This window comes from Lygodium microphyllum, chromosome 14 (genome assembly GCF_053477565.2).
Source record: "Lygodium microphyllum isolate KBCC chromosome 14, Lygodium_microphyllum_v1.1.10, whole genome shotgun sequence".
Taxonomy (NCBI): Eukaryota; Viridiplantae; Streptophyta; class Polypodiopsida; order Schizaeales; family Lygodiaceae; genus Lygodium; species Lygodium microphyllum.
In genome coordinates, this window is record NC_141148.1 from 9,271,730 (window position 1) to 9,286,117 (window position 14,388).

The window sequence follows — 14,388 nt, forward strand, 5'->3', positions numbered from 1 at the left end:
CATCTCAATCAGAGCTGCCTATTGCTGTCCACATGCATTAGGCATCTGTTTCCAGCCTTGTCTCCGTGGTGATCACCTACAAGAGTTGTCGCCAGTTGTCATTCATCTTTCAGCACTTGCATTTGCAGCCTAGCGGCATCATACTCTACATTTGCTGCTCACATGTCATCCTCATCCACATGCAACTTCTCAAAAAGGCTGCATTTTGTGCCAATTGGCTGTGTTTGAACTCTATTCCCTGCATTTATTACTCCTTGGTGCTTTCCTACCTGTCACCCTACTTCTAGAGGCTCTGTTTGCAGTTTTCTCTCTCATCTACTGCCTGACTAAATCAGATTCGCCCTCCTTGCCTGCATTTGCTTGTATTTGACTCTCAGAGGCGGCCTTTGCTACATTTCGGGATCCGTCAAGAGTATGACACTCTCTCGCTCAGCACCTCTACCTCAGTCCTCCAGACACAAGAGTTTAGGATACAATTTTCATTCCTATATGGTTTGTTTGTTGCATGAGAATTGTATATTTAGTAGACATTCATTGGGATTCTCTATGTTCATTGTCTCCAAGTTACCCTAACCCTAACTTTGTTTTTCTTAAGTTTATGCTTTGTCATACACTTTAGTTTATGTTTCTATGTTAGAGTATTTCTTCACAAGTTCTAGGTGAAATCCAAGGGGCAATTGGCCCAAATTGCTTGCTGATTGTTTGTATAGCAAGGGGCTTTTAAATCGACAAAGGAGATTGTGAAATCTCAGCTTGTTCTCAATTCATTGGCAATTCAAGTTAAAGAAATACCGAAAGACGCGTTAGTTTTGGGGTCAATAGAGTGTCTAATGTCCAAGATTGATAAGGTGAAGTGTGCATTTCAATATATGCTCTTTAATTGATTGTTGTAATTAAGTGCTTGATCAAGTTTTACCACCCTATCCGAGAAGGAAAGCTGGTTTCAATCAACACCCCTCCACTAGCAAATATCACAGTTTATAGTGCAGCTAGCTTGCCTCTAGTCCCTAGTGACCTGTCCCAACTTGCTTCAGCCTGCGTTTGCTATAGATGACCCATTTTCAGCCATCATTGAACACTCCACAGCTGTTGCAACCTTGTCTGGGCTGCGGTTTCAGTGTGCAAGCCTACCATACAGCTGGCATCAGCATTGCAATTGTCACCTACCTGATTTGGTGCAGCATAAGGCTGCATTTATAGTTTGCAGCAGCCTGCCTGATCCAAGACATCATCTTTCACCTGCTGCCCCGATTGGAGGTTCTATGTTTTCACTGCAGCAATCATTTGGAGGTGTTTGTGCAGGCCACCCTGCTACCTCCTGCCAAATTCAACCTGTCCAAACTGCAGAGTCTACATTTACAGCAGCTGATCGCTTCTTGCTGTGTTTCGGGATCCGTTTAGAATACGACACGCTCTTTAGTTCATCTCTACCTAAGTCCACACAGAGACATCCAAGTTTGAGGTCGTTGTATTCACTTCAGCATAGTGTGTCTTACCATTCATTTACATTCTCTCTAAGTTACTCTTCACCTTTACGTTCTACTATTTATCATTGTGATATTGTCATACACTTTGTATCTATTTTGTTGGAGTATTTCTTTACATGGTATCAAAGCTAGGTACACTCTAAAGATGCCTAAGTGTTGATATGAAACCTTGACATTGAAGAGAAGTGAGAAAGCAGAAGGGAAGATATCTTCAAACAATTCATCGCCAAAGCAGTCTCCAACCCACCGACCCATGTCAAGAGCCAATCAAGAGTGGTATCCACAACTAACTCCCAAAGAGTCTTAGTACTTACACAAATGAAGATTAGATTGACTACTTTGGACAATACAAGATATAGCAAATCATTAAGGCCACATACAACTTGATTCTAATGCATCGGACCCAATAACTCCTTGAAGGTAAATATGGAAAAATCCTTTGGATTTTGTGTAAAAATAAAATGATCTTACAAACATCAAAGCTAGACACTGGGCAAGATCCCCCAATTGGAGTAAGGATACACCGACTATGTACCATTCTTCAATTCAATTCCATCTTCCTCGGTCAAAGTTAAACAAATTTCAATTTATAGTCCATCATCCATTGCTCCTTCGCTAATACTGGGATAAGTAACTAAGAAGATCCCTACCAATACGTAAACACAACAAGAGGTGATTACAAGAAAAAGTCGAGTGTATCTTCTTTAAAATCGGATCATGGAGGTGCACCAGGTTGGTGGGGGCTTCTTCCCCATATTAATGGGGACATTGGAATCATTTATGACAGCAAGGGGGGTCAATTTATGATGGCAAGGGGCAAACTCGGGCCATTTATGATAGCAAGGGCCATTGGAAAGCAAAGAAGATTAGAGTTACCTTAGTATATTTCTTCCAATTGCAATACAAGATAAAGAAATACTGCAAGGAGTGTCATTTTTAGGTACAATAAGTGTCCAATGTCCAAGATTAAGTGGTAACATCTATGCTTTCAATTTATGTGAATTTCATGCTTGTTATAATTGATGTTTAATCAGGTCATTACCACCCTCTCCAAGAAGCAAGGCTAGTTTCATGTTTCCATCATCGAGATACCATGAAGAACCCTAAATTGGTGGGCTTGTGACATTGATTGGAAATCAAAAGCATTGCTTTAATACTAAAATTGTATTCAGTTGAGCATTATAGCAAGAATGTCTTCATATGTTGAGATGGGATCATGCTATGATGATGCCTCTTAGTTTGAAAATACACATAATGAAGGGCAAAATGCAATGCCTAATCTTCGACAAGGCACATAGTTTGGTCACAAGCCAAGATGTTAGTGCTCGGGCTACTTTGAAGATGAACCAAACTTCTAAGCAATGGCTCAAAACACTTCAGCCATGGGTATGCATGGACAGAATGTACATGGTATGCAGCCACCTATTCAAGGTATGCAAGGCCAAATGTATCCAAGTATGGCCAATGGAATGCAAAATCCCATGTATAGCACTGTTGACATGATATCTATGTTAAAATGACGAGATGTATTTATATAGCGTCTACTTACAAAATATCTAAAAAGACAGTATTTAGATATTTAGGAGAGTAGATAAGATAGATCTACCACATGTGGAGGATACTTTAGTAAGAAAATCTACCATATCTATAACTTTCATGTATATATGCATGAGCTCCTAGCTATTGCAATACAATTGTGTGATTCATTCTCCATCTCATTGTCTCATTGTCTCTTCCTCTTTCGCTCACCATCATTTTCACGACATGGTATCAGAGCTCACCAAGCTCTTGATGGCCTAGCATTCTCCATCACTCACAACCATGGAACCAATCCTAGGTTGATAGGATCTTACATGTATCTTAGAGCTCATCTTATCTAGTCTTCATCTTGACTTTCATTCATTGAGTTTGCATCAAATTATTGAGAGCTTTTCTTCGTTGCAAAAGTCATCTCTATGTCAAGAGTTTCAAGGACGATTTTTTGTCAAGCTAGCTGGTGGCATAAAGCAGCCCCACCACTTACACCCGAGAAATGTGGCCTTATAGAAGGCTACGAAGGTGTACCTTGTCATCAAACACCCGGTCCCTATCGCCCATCGGCTTGTCTGTGCCAATAGTTGCCCTAACTATGTCATTCTAATACCAACGGGAGCCTCAAGACACCTCCTCTACAAGGACCAACCATACATGTCAACACAAACTTATAGCTCTCCAACGTCCACCGTTCTCCTATCTATACAGCAAGCGTTCCCACCAAACTTCCAAGCATGCAATGATAGTCAGAAGCATATTGCCAACAACCATGGACACCACAACTTACGGCATGTCTCTAGCTATAATGTGTTTCCAAAATCTACCATCTAGGGCGCTGCAATCATCAAAGCTATGCCATTTGGCAATCATCAATACATTCGCCCAGTGTAGCAAGTACCTCGTCTTCAAGAGTTGTCGATAGTCTTGACGCTGTTGCCATCCCTGGGGCATGCAGTACCTCCACCACCTTTGCAAGTTGTTCCTCTAGATCTACCCCTACTTCGCATTCCTCTAAGACGCCGCCAGTGCTGCCCTAGGCCAGTAAACCTGCTATCCCATTTTTCCACTATATATGCTACCGGCCTCTATTGCTACCATTATCATCAAACAACTGCTGTCCATCTTGTTTGCAATACACCTTTAGCAACTACAAACAATAGCAACATCAACCAACACGGATACAATTGCATCATCCAGTGTCAACATCATCATCGATACTGACAAGACCATTTTTTCCTCATGGTCTACCAATACCTACAATAACTTCAGCAATAGAAGCAATGGCAGGATTGACTACTAGGGTCACTATTCATCTATGGGCCTATCATTGATTCTTTAAGATATTCTCGCCACTTTCTTAGCCTTATCTACTTACATTCAACTATTATCCTCTACATATGTATCCTCTGGTCTACAACATTGGCTTCCTATCTATTTCTCTTCGCGACCTCAATATCACTTCTCCCTATCACAAAACCCCTTATCTTCTTCTCTATCATAACATCCACCAAGCATTTCACTATCTCAATCTCTACCAATCGTATTGTTGTTTCTTATCTCATAGCTCTCATTGCCACATGCTTACTCTCTCCTCTTTTGTTAAACTCTAAATGTTCTCCCTTATCTAAAGTGTTTCTCTCATTTCATCCTTACACATCATCACAAGAAATTTCTATCACATCATGCAATACATATGTTCCATCCTTGTATCTTTATTAAGTCCACTATTCACTCTCTCCTATCAACTAATGGACTACTTAGAAAATACTTTGGTGGATAACCCCAATCCTCTACTAGACCTGTCATACCCACCTCTCTCTCATGACTCTTCCATTTTATGCTATCATACTCTCAACTGATTCATCCAAGCATGTTCTTGCTCTCTCGGTCACTTTCAATACTACAATGTTTGTCACACCTATTGGTCTCTCCTTTTGAATCCTGAAATAGAAGGTTCAAGACTCTATCATAATCTCAATTGAAAAAAACAATTGAAGAAGGGGACACCCCTCGTACCTTACATCTCAAGGCCCAAGAAGACATTGTCTGTGGCCTCTCTATTGGACCGTGTTCTTTAATAAATTCTATCTTTCTCAAATTAGCCAACTATCTTGGACTTTGAAAGGGAGAAAATGAATGCCTAAAGTACAAAGAAACACATAAGCACATTTGCACAAACTACTTTGTTTAGATAAAAGAGTACACTGACACCAAGTATACTATTACTGAAGATGTTATGCCCAATTCTTGGAGTCCTCTCAAAGATAACATGCTTGAAATTCCTTATTAATCACTTCCTATTTTACACTTCCGTATTCATCAGCAACCTTCTGAAAGATCAAATCACAAGCACCTTATCAATCTCTCTCTTATTATGGTATCTAATAACATTGGAATCATCTCTCCATCTACAAACATGCTATCTTATCCTTTTCTCTCACCATTGTTTCACTCCACTACTATCAAGTTCTAATTGCAATATATCATCTACCTACATGATAAGCCCATCTCTTATTAAGTCTATCATGAAGCAAACTATAGTGATCAGCTCTTCATCAAGGTATCCATCAACCACATCCCAAAGATCTTCATTATTAACTTGCATCCCTTAAATAATTGTAAGCAACGATTGATGTATACCTTCAGCAACAACAATGACAAGGTCTCATACTAAACTCATCATTGTAATCTTACTTCTCTTATAGCTAAGATGATTGGTAGAAAGTCTTTGTACTGCAACAGAAAATCCTATATCCTTTTAAGAAGGGAGGAAGAATATTAGAAGATATTGTTATCATTTTTAAAGAGAGAGAATGTTAGAATAATGGGATATACTCATATAAACATGTACTTACAGAATATCTAGAAAGACGAGATCTAGATATTTAGGAGAACTACATGTGCTCTTAGCTATTGTAATACAATTGTGTGATTCATTCTCCATCTCATTGTCTCATTGTCTCTCCCTCTTTTGCTCATCATCACTTTCAAGACAATTTAGGGCACAACAACATGTTTAGTAATGTATCTATGCAGTCCAGCTATTCATTATGTTAATACACCATTTAAAGCTCATTAAAATGTTGATACAACAAGTGCAAAATTTTTTGCAACCACATACCTATGATAACTTGACACCAAGGAACAATTCGAAAAATAACAATCGGAGTGGTAAAGATACAATATATTCAGCAATTTTATATTGCCTATTCAAGAGGAAACTTCATGGAGTCCTCAAAAAACTGAAAGGCAACTACTATTCTGAAAAGAAATGCATTGTAGTGGTGGTCTATAGTCTTGATACAAGATAAAGCACCGTCAACATGGGTTCAATTTAAGCAAATGTTTACTTCTACATGATTAATAAGTACCTTTGAGATTCATGTAATGACCACATGGCATAATTTTAATACATCACGATGCAAAAATTTAGAGCACATTGAAATGTATTGTTGTAGGCTATCTAAAGAGATTCAGGATTTTTATATTAAAACCAATGTGACTAACATGTACAACTCATTGAGACAACAAATCCTACTCATGCTTTGTTGCAAAAAAGTACTCCCCTCCACATTACGTGAGACATGTAGATCATGTGCAATAAACATGTCACACCCACCATTTGATATGGTAGAAAAACCAATTAAATATTAAGCATCTCAAAAGCTAAAAATCTCCCCATCTCTAGGAAGAGATCCCTCCAACCCTCCATACGGTTTGTGATTATATGCTTGCACCAAATATCACAAATGAGGAGACAATGGATAATCTCCCAATGTCTTGTCAACTAGACTAGCAAGCAAAGGATGTCGAGAAATCTCACGCTATAAATTAAAAAGTACTTGAGTATGCCATGTGTGAGGGACATTTACATCGATAATAGCATCATCATCCTCCATACAAGATGGATGTGCCTACATCATCTTCTGTGGTCAAGTCTCCTAGACAAGCTTCTAAAGAGTGATGACAAAAAGTCACCAAAAGCAGACTTTCAAGGTTAAAAAGAAGGGCAAATTTGCAAATAGGCTCAGAAAGAGGCAAAGACAATAGGGAAGGATATGGAAAAGCTTTGTTCAATGTAAGAAATTAATGGCTGCAAATAAATGCTTTACTTGTGAACATGAGGGGCATTTTGGCAAGGAGATGTCCAAATAGACAAGGAAAAAAAGGTTGAAAATAAAGAGGATACAAAGGGTAAGAGACCCAAAACATTAACTAGTTCTCCACTTGATGTAGTCAATGATCAGTCCAATGATGATTATGCTACTAAGCTTTGTAGAGTATGGGGAAAGATCAAAGATTAGTATGCATTGATTTTCTTTGCCAATTGACTAAGAGTCAATTTTATTTCCACAAATATGGTAGCCTATCTAGGCATTAGAGAGAATGAGATGGGACCCATGGGAAAATTTGGTATGGCATGCAAGGACCATGCAAAGCCTATCATATCTCTTATTGGGAAGCTTTGTTTACACATTTAGAGTTATATGAAAAAAAAAGAGTTCTTCACTGTATCAATAGAGGATTATGATATATTGCTTAGTATGCCTTGGTATTATCGTATGTATACAATGATTAGATGTATCCAATTCGGTTGTTTCTAAAGTATTCAAAAGTTGTCTTTCAATGAAACTAGCCTTCACAAATAATCTAAAGAGCAATGATCATAAATAACTTGTACACACATGAAATAAATCAATAAATAAACAAAAGACTCATTCAATAGGAGAGCTAAAATGCTCTTGTACGATTTACAACACATGATAAGTTCCAAAGTTTAGCATCCCTTTCGGTATTTCTTTATTATTATTCAAAGCTTACACAAATACAAGTGACTTGCTATCACAAACCAATACTCTTACACCAATCCCATATACCTCGCTCTTAAATTAGCCCAAACTTGTCTCCAGCATGGTATCCTCGATTTCTATTATCAATCTTATTCAAATACACAACAAATCTATCCATTCACACTAAAAAGTATAATGCATAAGAATACATGTTGCACTTAGTCCAATTGATCTAAAAAAGTAACATTGAAGGTGCAAATCTGATCACCCATTGCAAACAATATAAATCTCAATTCTAGACTGATCCAATTTACTTTACAAAGCCTCAATCTTATTTTTGCATCAATCCCAATGATTTAACCTTTGCATACCCAATTTACTGTCAAACTAATTGAATTCAGACCTACACTTCGGATCTACATTACTGCCATAGCAAAGCAACATTCAATTCATGCCCAAAAACAAAGGGCAATTACTTTGATCTCTACAATATGCATTTCATTAAGTATTGCCTTGCATTTTCCTAATTTTTTCCAGTATTTTCCATGTGATAAAATGGCTAAATTTTAGTAATTTCTTGTAACATAACTAATCCCACACTGTTCCTCTAACAAATAGAGAAACTTTTCTAGATGAAATTGTAAGAAAATTGCATTTTTCATGACAAAGTTAACCAAAAAGTGCACTAGGCTTAAAGGAAGAAAAAGAATCTCAGCCCATAATGCTATAATAACTTGTTTTACCGAGAATTAGGTCAAAACCAGCAACTTTCTTTGCTGTAAATTAGCTTACAAAGCCGGTCAATGGATTTTCCATGCTGAAAGGAGAAGATTGGCTGCCATCCCAACTCCATATGCACTATTAACTCATGTTAGGAAGAGAAAAATGGCTCTCCCCAAATTTGGATTGCTTCAAAAGAGACCCCGAATAGCCAAGATTAACTTTCTAAATGAGTAACTAGCTACTCCTTAATCCAACCTCATTTTGTATTAAGAGGTAATCAATAACTTGGCCATTGATCATAAGTGAGCTACTCACTAAACCAAACTTAAGCTCAAGGCTTGCTTTACAATTTAAGTGAGTCACTTACTACTCAAAACTTTCAAATGATCATTAAACCTAAGGTGCAAACTTTCGATTAATGAAAGTTTCTAAGATATTGCTTGATGACAATATATTTGCCATGGGATCAATATTCAATGCACTAGGCACTGCAATTGGTATGCATATGGTATGGTTTTTCATCTACAGCTCTAAAACTATGCATTTGCATCAGTCTTATGTGAAATTTATTATTTTAATACAACCAAAAAAAAAATTTGGTTGGGGGGTGGATGGGGAAGAGGGAGAGGGAGACTGAGACCTGCCTATTGAGGCTACGAAATGCAAAAGAGGTAGCTCTCTGATTATGTTCATCAGCAATTTCTTGTGAAGATTTTGCCTTTGAACTGTCTCTGTCCTTCAGCCTTCTATCTCTCTGTCTTGCTCTTTCAACTGCATTTGTACCATGCTTTCTTATCACAGCAGACAATCCTGAATCACCTGTAGAAGCCACCATTTTCTCCTCAGTGCTATATGAATCTGCTGCATTATCATAATTAAGAGCTGTCTCTTCTCTTTGCCCTTCCACTTCCCCTTTTATAGCTTGTTCATCTGTATGTTCACCAGCTGCTTGTGTTGAATCAAAACTCTGCATAGGGTTTTTATTTAGTGAATCTGTCAAAAGGCAAGCATCACCATCCCCACTCGTCAAAATGCTTCTGTCTTCCTCACTCAAAGCCGGCACTCCACTGGTGAATATTAAACTTGTATCAGGAACTCCAAGCCAAAGTTTATCAACACCAACATCCATAGGCTTATACCTTTCACAACTCAGATAAACAAAGGATGTAAGCACATGGTAATCTTCATACTTCAGTACACTGCTGACCAATAAGATGTAGCTGTAAAACCCATATGTATGCATAGTACGTTGAAAGATTTCTGAAACCAACTCGTACCTTTTATGGGTAAGGAACCCGTACAATCGTTCTAGCAGTGGGCTGACACCATCATGTGAACCACAGTTGATTATATTATCAATCTCATCTTGATAAAATGGAAAGTCTTCCTTCTGCAGTCATATGAAACACTTAGATGTGAGGTCTGTATTAGTAAGGAGGAATGACTCTCTTCCTGTTGCATTCTTTCAAAGTTCGAGCCTAACACAGAAAAATAAACATGGTAATTAATATGTGGAAGGAAAAAAGGAAAACATCTCAGGAACTTGCCCAAAATATCTTTTTCAACTGCTCCCAGTTGTCCTTTTTCTTAGCCAGTTTTGTTCCATAATCAAAAGAATGCATTTGAACATCGTGTGGGTAATAGCGAGACAATATCTCTGCGACCAAGAAGCCATTCGAGAAATCTCTGAAAATTTTCCACGTTTTTAAAGTATCAGCATGGAATCATCTTGTGCTCAAATTTGGTGGAAGCACTGGCAGGAGATATCAGAAAACACAATACATTCACCGAAGACATTGAGACAAACTGAATTATTGAATGATAATCCTTGTTAAAATGGTATGTTTCTGGATGTGCTGGCTACACTCAATCTCTAAGCACTTTTTATATGCACAGAAAATAAATAAGCATTTGATATGCCTCTCGCTCTGATGCTTTGAGAAAACCACAGAGAAATAGAACCATATGCTGTTGATGATTTCCTTCTATTCAAAAAAATATTCCTTATCATCACGTCCACTGAAAGGAGAAACATTATGAGGAGGTGGATGTTTCCAGGAGATCTCAGAAAATAGAAACATATGCTGTTGACTGTTACGACTCTACAAAAACAGGCGCGCATTTGAGATTTCAAGCATGTGACTCATACAAAAATCTGATCACCTCTTCTTCCATTACAAAGGAGAAATCAGCGAGAAAGGTACACATGAGAACGGACCTTTTGATGTTTTTGATGGGGAAGGAAAGGTTGAGCGAGACTAGCCATTGAAGCACATCACGCCTCAAAGCCTGCTGCATGGCCACCATGACGACGACGACGACGACGACGAATCTAGCCTACTGCTGCTGCTACGCACAAAAACGTTCCTTTTTGAAACCTGCCAACCTTTCGATTACATTTCTGTAAACTGCCAAAAATTCTTGAAAAGAAAACATACTTAGGGTTAGGGGGCCGATAGATTGACGGCCACCTTGACCAAATAGATTGACTCTTTCTGGTGCAATTTGAGAAAGTTGATCGGTGAAATTTGAAGATGAATGCCATCGATTGGTTGAACAGCCTGAAACAATTAATCTCTCGGCCACCTTTTCCCAATAGATTGACGCTTTCTGGTGCAATCTGAGCAAGTTGATTGGTGGAATTTGAAGATGAACGCCATCGATTAGTTGAACAGCTTGAAACAATTTGCCCTTCTTCTCGTCCTCGCCTGTCAATTTTTTCTTTTATGAAGGGTTCCCCATTGAGAACCCATCAAAATTCATACATTTGTGAAGCTCATTCAATTATAAAATTCAAAGATGGCTCAACTCAATAGTAAACCATTCCAATAGGGCTATTTTTTGCTGAAAGTCTACTGGCTCATGTACCCTAGATGCAAAAGTAATTATGATCTAAGTAAAAAATCCCAAGTCAAAACCCACAAGTAAAGAAAGCCCATTTCAAAGACATTGAATGAAAGGGGGAGTTAACAAAAGGACAAATTAAGACCTCCGGCTATAATTGTAAAGCCTTATATGTAAGAGCAAACATATGTGACACTAGATTAAAGGTAAAGTGATTGTGAAGGAGGATCTTCTCCTTTTGCCTTGCTCAAAGATTCAAGTACCACTCCCCATAGGCTTTGGGGGGGTACTGCAGCAGCAGTGAAGATGGATGAGATATCTTAGTTAGTGTTCTTGTGTGCTCTTGGTAGCCACGAGATGCTCCTTAGCATGTAAAGAAATGCTAGGCCAAACACAAAGAAATCCAAAATGTAAAACAACGCAATGAATCTTACATCCAACCAAATATTACTATTTAAGTATTTGATACTAGTTTCTATTAGTGTTAATGACTTGGCTCATTTAGAGGCATATTGTGCCTACCAACAACAATATCTGCTTATGTTTACAGGGATTAGTCTGTATTTTGTAGTCAACATGTTCCATACACACTTTGAGTTATGTTAATGTCCAACGTTCTTCATAGTCTTCTTTGATTGGTAGGTCCTTATTATTAGCAAAACTTGTCACTATGGAGATCATGTGCAAGATGATGCTTGCAGGATGATATTCTTTGGTTGTTAGGAATATATGCTCCTAATATGGCTAGCAAGTGCGCTGATTATGGTTAATCTATAATACTTTGTCTTGTCAAAGTGTATCTTGTGGGATTGTGATGTTTGCAAGCATCTTACTCTTTTGTCAAGATAATGACCAAAAGGACATGACTCCTTTCTACCCACACGTTATAACATCTTTGGCAGGAAAAAAATCATTCTAACAAGCACAAGTTCTACCTAGTTGTGCCCTACTGCTAAAACATTGTTAACAAATAAAGTGTATAACTATATAACTTTTATTTGATGATAGAGGTTGTTAGAGCGATGCTCCAATTTTTGCCCTACATTTTCATTAGTCCTTTCTACAACATGATCAATCTTTTGTGTATATGCAAGAAGTGGGTTAATACATTGAGCAAGCATGTGCTTTCTATGACTCACATATCTAGTGTATTTATTTGCCAAAATGCTCAAAAATATGTTCTTGAGTATAGGGTGTAACATGTTTCAATTGTTACAATATAGTGACTAACTGTTATAATCTAGTATAGGTTGGTGACTCTTTTAGAATTCTCATTTTTCTATTGAGATGGATACTTGTTTTATGGCAGTTGACATTCGAATGGTGTCTCTATATGTAAAATTTTGGAAAATGGAAAGGAATGGCTCACATTGATGCTTAAAGAGACTCTATTGTCAAAATCTAATGACTTTTTTTCCACATATGTGACTACTTGTAAGCACATGGATGGATATGCTTTCTTGGATGTGGTGTCATGTCATAAGTTTACATGTGGTCCTATTTTAGTTTGTGTGTAGATTAGGACCCTTGGGTAGATGTGGAGACACTTTTTATCAAGGAGGTTGGCATTTCCCACAACAACACACAAATTCTTGAGCATCTTGTTGGCATGACTTGGATGATACCCAAGGGATGAAAACTCCCCATTCTTTTTTGGTTTTCTTCCTTGATCTGTGACAACTATTGAGGTTGAGGTGTGGACCTTTTCTATTTCTTGGACTAGCTCGATAGAAGTTTGATAGAAGTTTGTTGCATATTGAATTTTAATAGGGTGGATTTTGAGGAAGACAATTTAAAATTAAATATATCCTACAATGTGAGGTATTTTTCTTTCTTTCATATCCATCAACATTTTCAAACCACTTGAGGTTATACATTAAATTGTGAGAATGTTGGAGGATAAAACATAACATTACACTCCACAGCCTCAATTTGAGGGAGCATGGATCCCTCAATTTGAGGGATCCATTTGCATGGCTAAATTGCATAGTTTTATTAATCTTGAGGAATTTTTTGGAGAGTATTAATAATAGCTTTACAATAAGAAGTGGAAGATAAGAGATATATCAAAGAGAAACCTAATAAAGTGTGGTCATGAAGGAATTGTTGGAACAAGTTATTAGTTGAGGTGATTTGCATACTAGGGTATGACCCGATTCTTGTAGATGCATTGGAAATAGAGGAGGACGTTGGTGAGGAGAGAAGAGAGTGGAGGTTTTGCCAATCTATGATGGATACTATGGAGGTCAAGCTTAGCTTGACAAGGGAGGAAAGTAGGGTTTGCATGAAGCAATGGAGGCTAGTGAGGCCTATGGAGATTGCATATTGGAAGGGAGGTTTATGTCCTTAGACAACATAGCCTATGAGCTAGCAGCAACTCATTAAGAATAAGAAGAAGAAGCAAGTTTGCAAGTAGAAGAATAGTAATAATTATAATAATAATAATAAGATAAATAGAAGAAGAAGCAGGGAAACTAACAGAAGTGGCTCGCAACAAGAGATGGGTGCAAGAGGTGGAGAGAGGGCACATGTAGCAAGTAGCATGCACGAGTAGTAGCAATGGAAGTTGAGTGATAGGCATGTTTTTTTTGGCTTTTGCTACACTGAGAGAGAGAGAGAGAGAGAGAGAGAGAGAGAGAGAGAGAGAGAGAGAGAGAGAGAGAGGGGGGGGGGGGAGGGAGGGAGGGAGGGAGGGAGGGAGGGAGGGAGGGAGGGAGCGACCTATCTTATGTTTCCAAAACCAAAATTGATATATTGACTCAGCCAAGCTACTTTTGACTGGGTTTTCAAGCCAACTCAAGTGAGTTGTTGTGCTACACAGATGGAATTAAAGGTTAAAACTACCTATTTTAAGTAACCTTCCAAGCATTTACCGCACTCTTTATTTGCAATCCAACCAACAGTACACAATTTGTATGCAGTAAGTAAATCTACTTAGCTTTGCATAAAAACACTTAGCTAGGTCAATAGATAGGTACTAGAACTCTACTCCCAAGCTAACTATGGCTTCC

The 14,388-nt window shown here is 38.0% G+C and overlaps 1 protein-coding gene across 7 annotated transcripts in view; it reads right to left on the reverse strand.

The window, feature by feature from the left end:
• Window positions 1-11,259, reverse strand: part of LOC148025309 (uncharacterized) — a 140,134-nt gene extending 128,875 nt beyond the window's left edge. For 4 of the 7 annotated variants that reach the window (XM_087692341.1, XM_087692344.1, XM_087692338.1 and 1 more), the window contains exons 1-5: window positions 11,005-11,259; window positions 10,752-10,911; window positions 10,081-10,219; window positions 9,811-9,923; window positions 9,174-9,732 (exon numbers count right to left, since the gene is read on the reverse strand). In XM_087692341.1, the coding sequence (XP_087548467.1) occupies window positions 9,174-9,732; window positions 9,811-9,923; window positions 10,081-10,219; window positions 10,752-10,840 (900 nt within the window). In that variant the 5' untranslated portion in view covers window positions 10,841-10,911; window positions 11,005-11,259. Of the gene's footprint in view, window positions 1-9,173; window positions 9,733-9,810; window positions 9,924-10,080; window positions 10,220-10,751; window positions 10,912-10,971 lie in introns of all 7 variants that reach the window. The other 3 variants (XM_087692339.1, XM_087692340.1, XM_087692343.1) reach the window with 3 other exon arrangements.
• Between the last annotated feature and the right edge of the window lie 3,129 nt (window positions 11,260-14,388).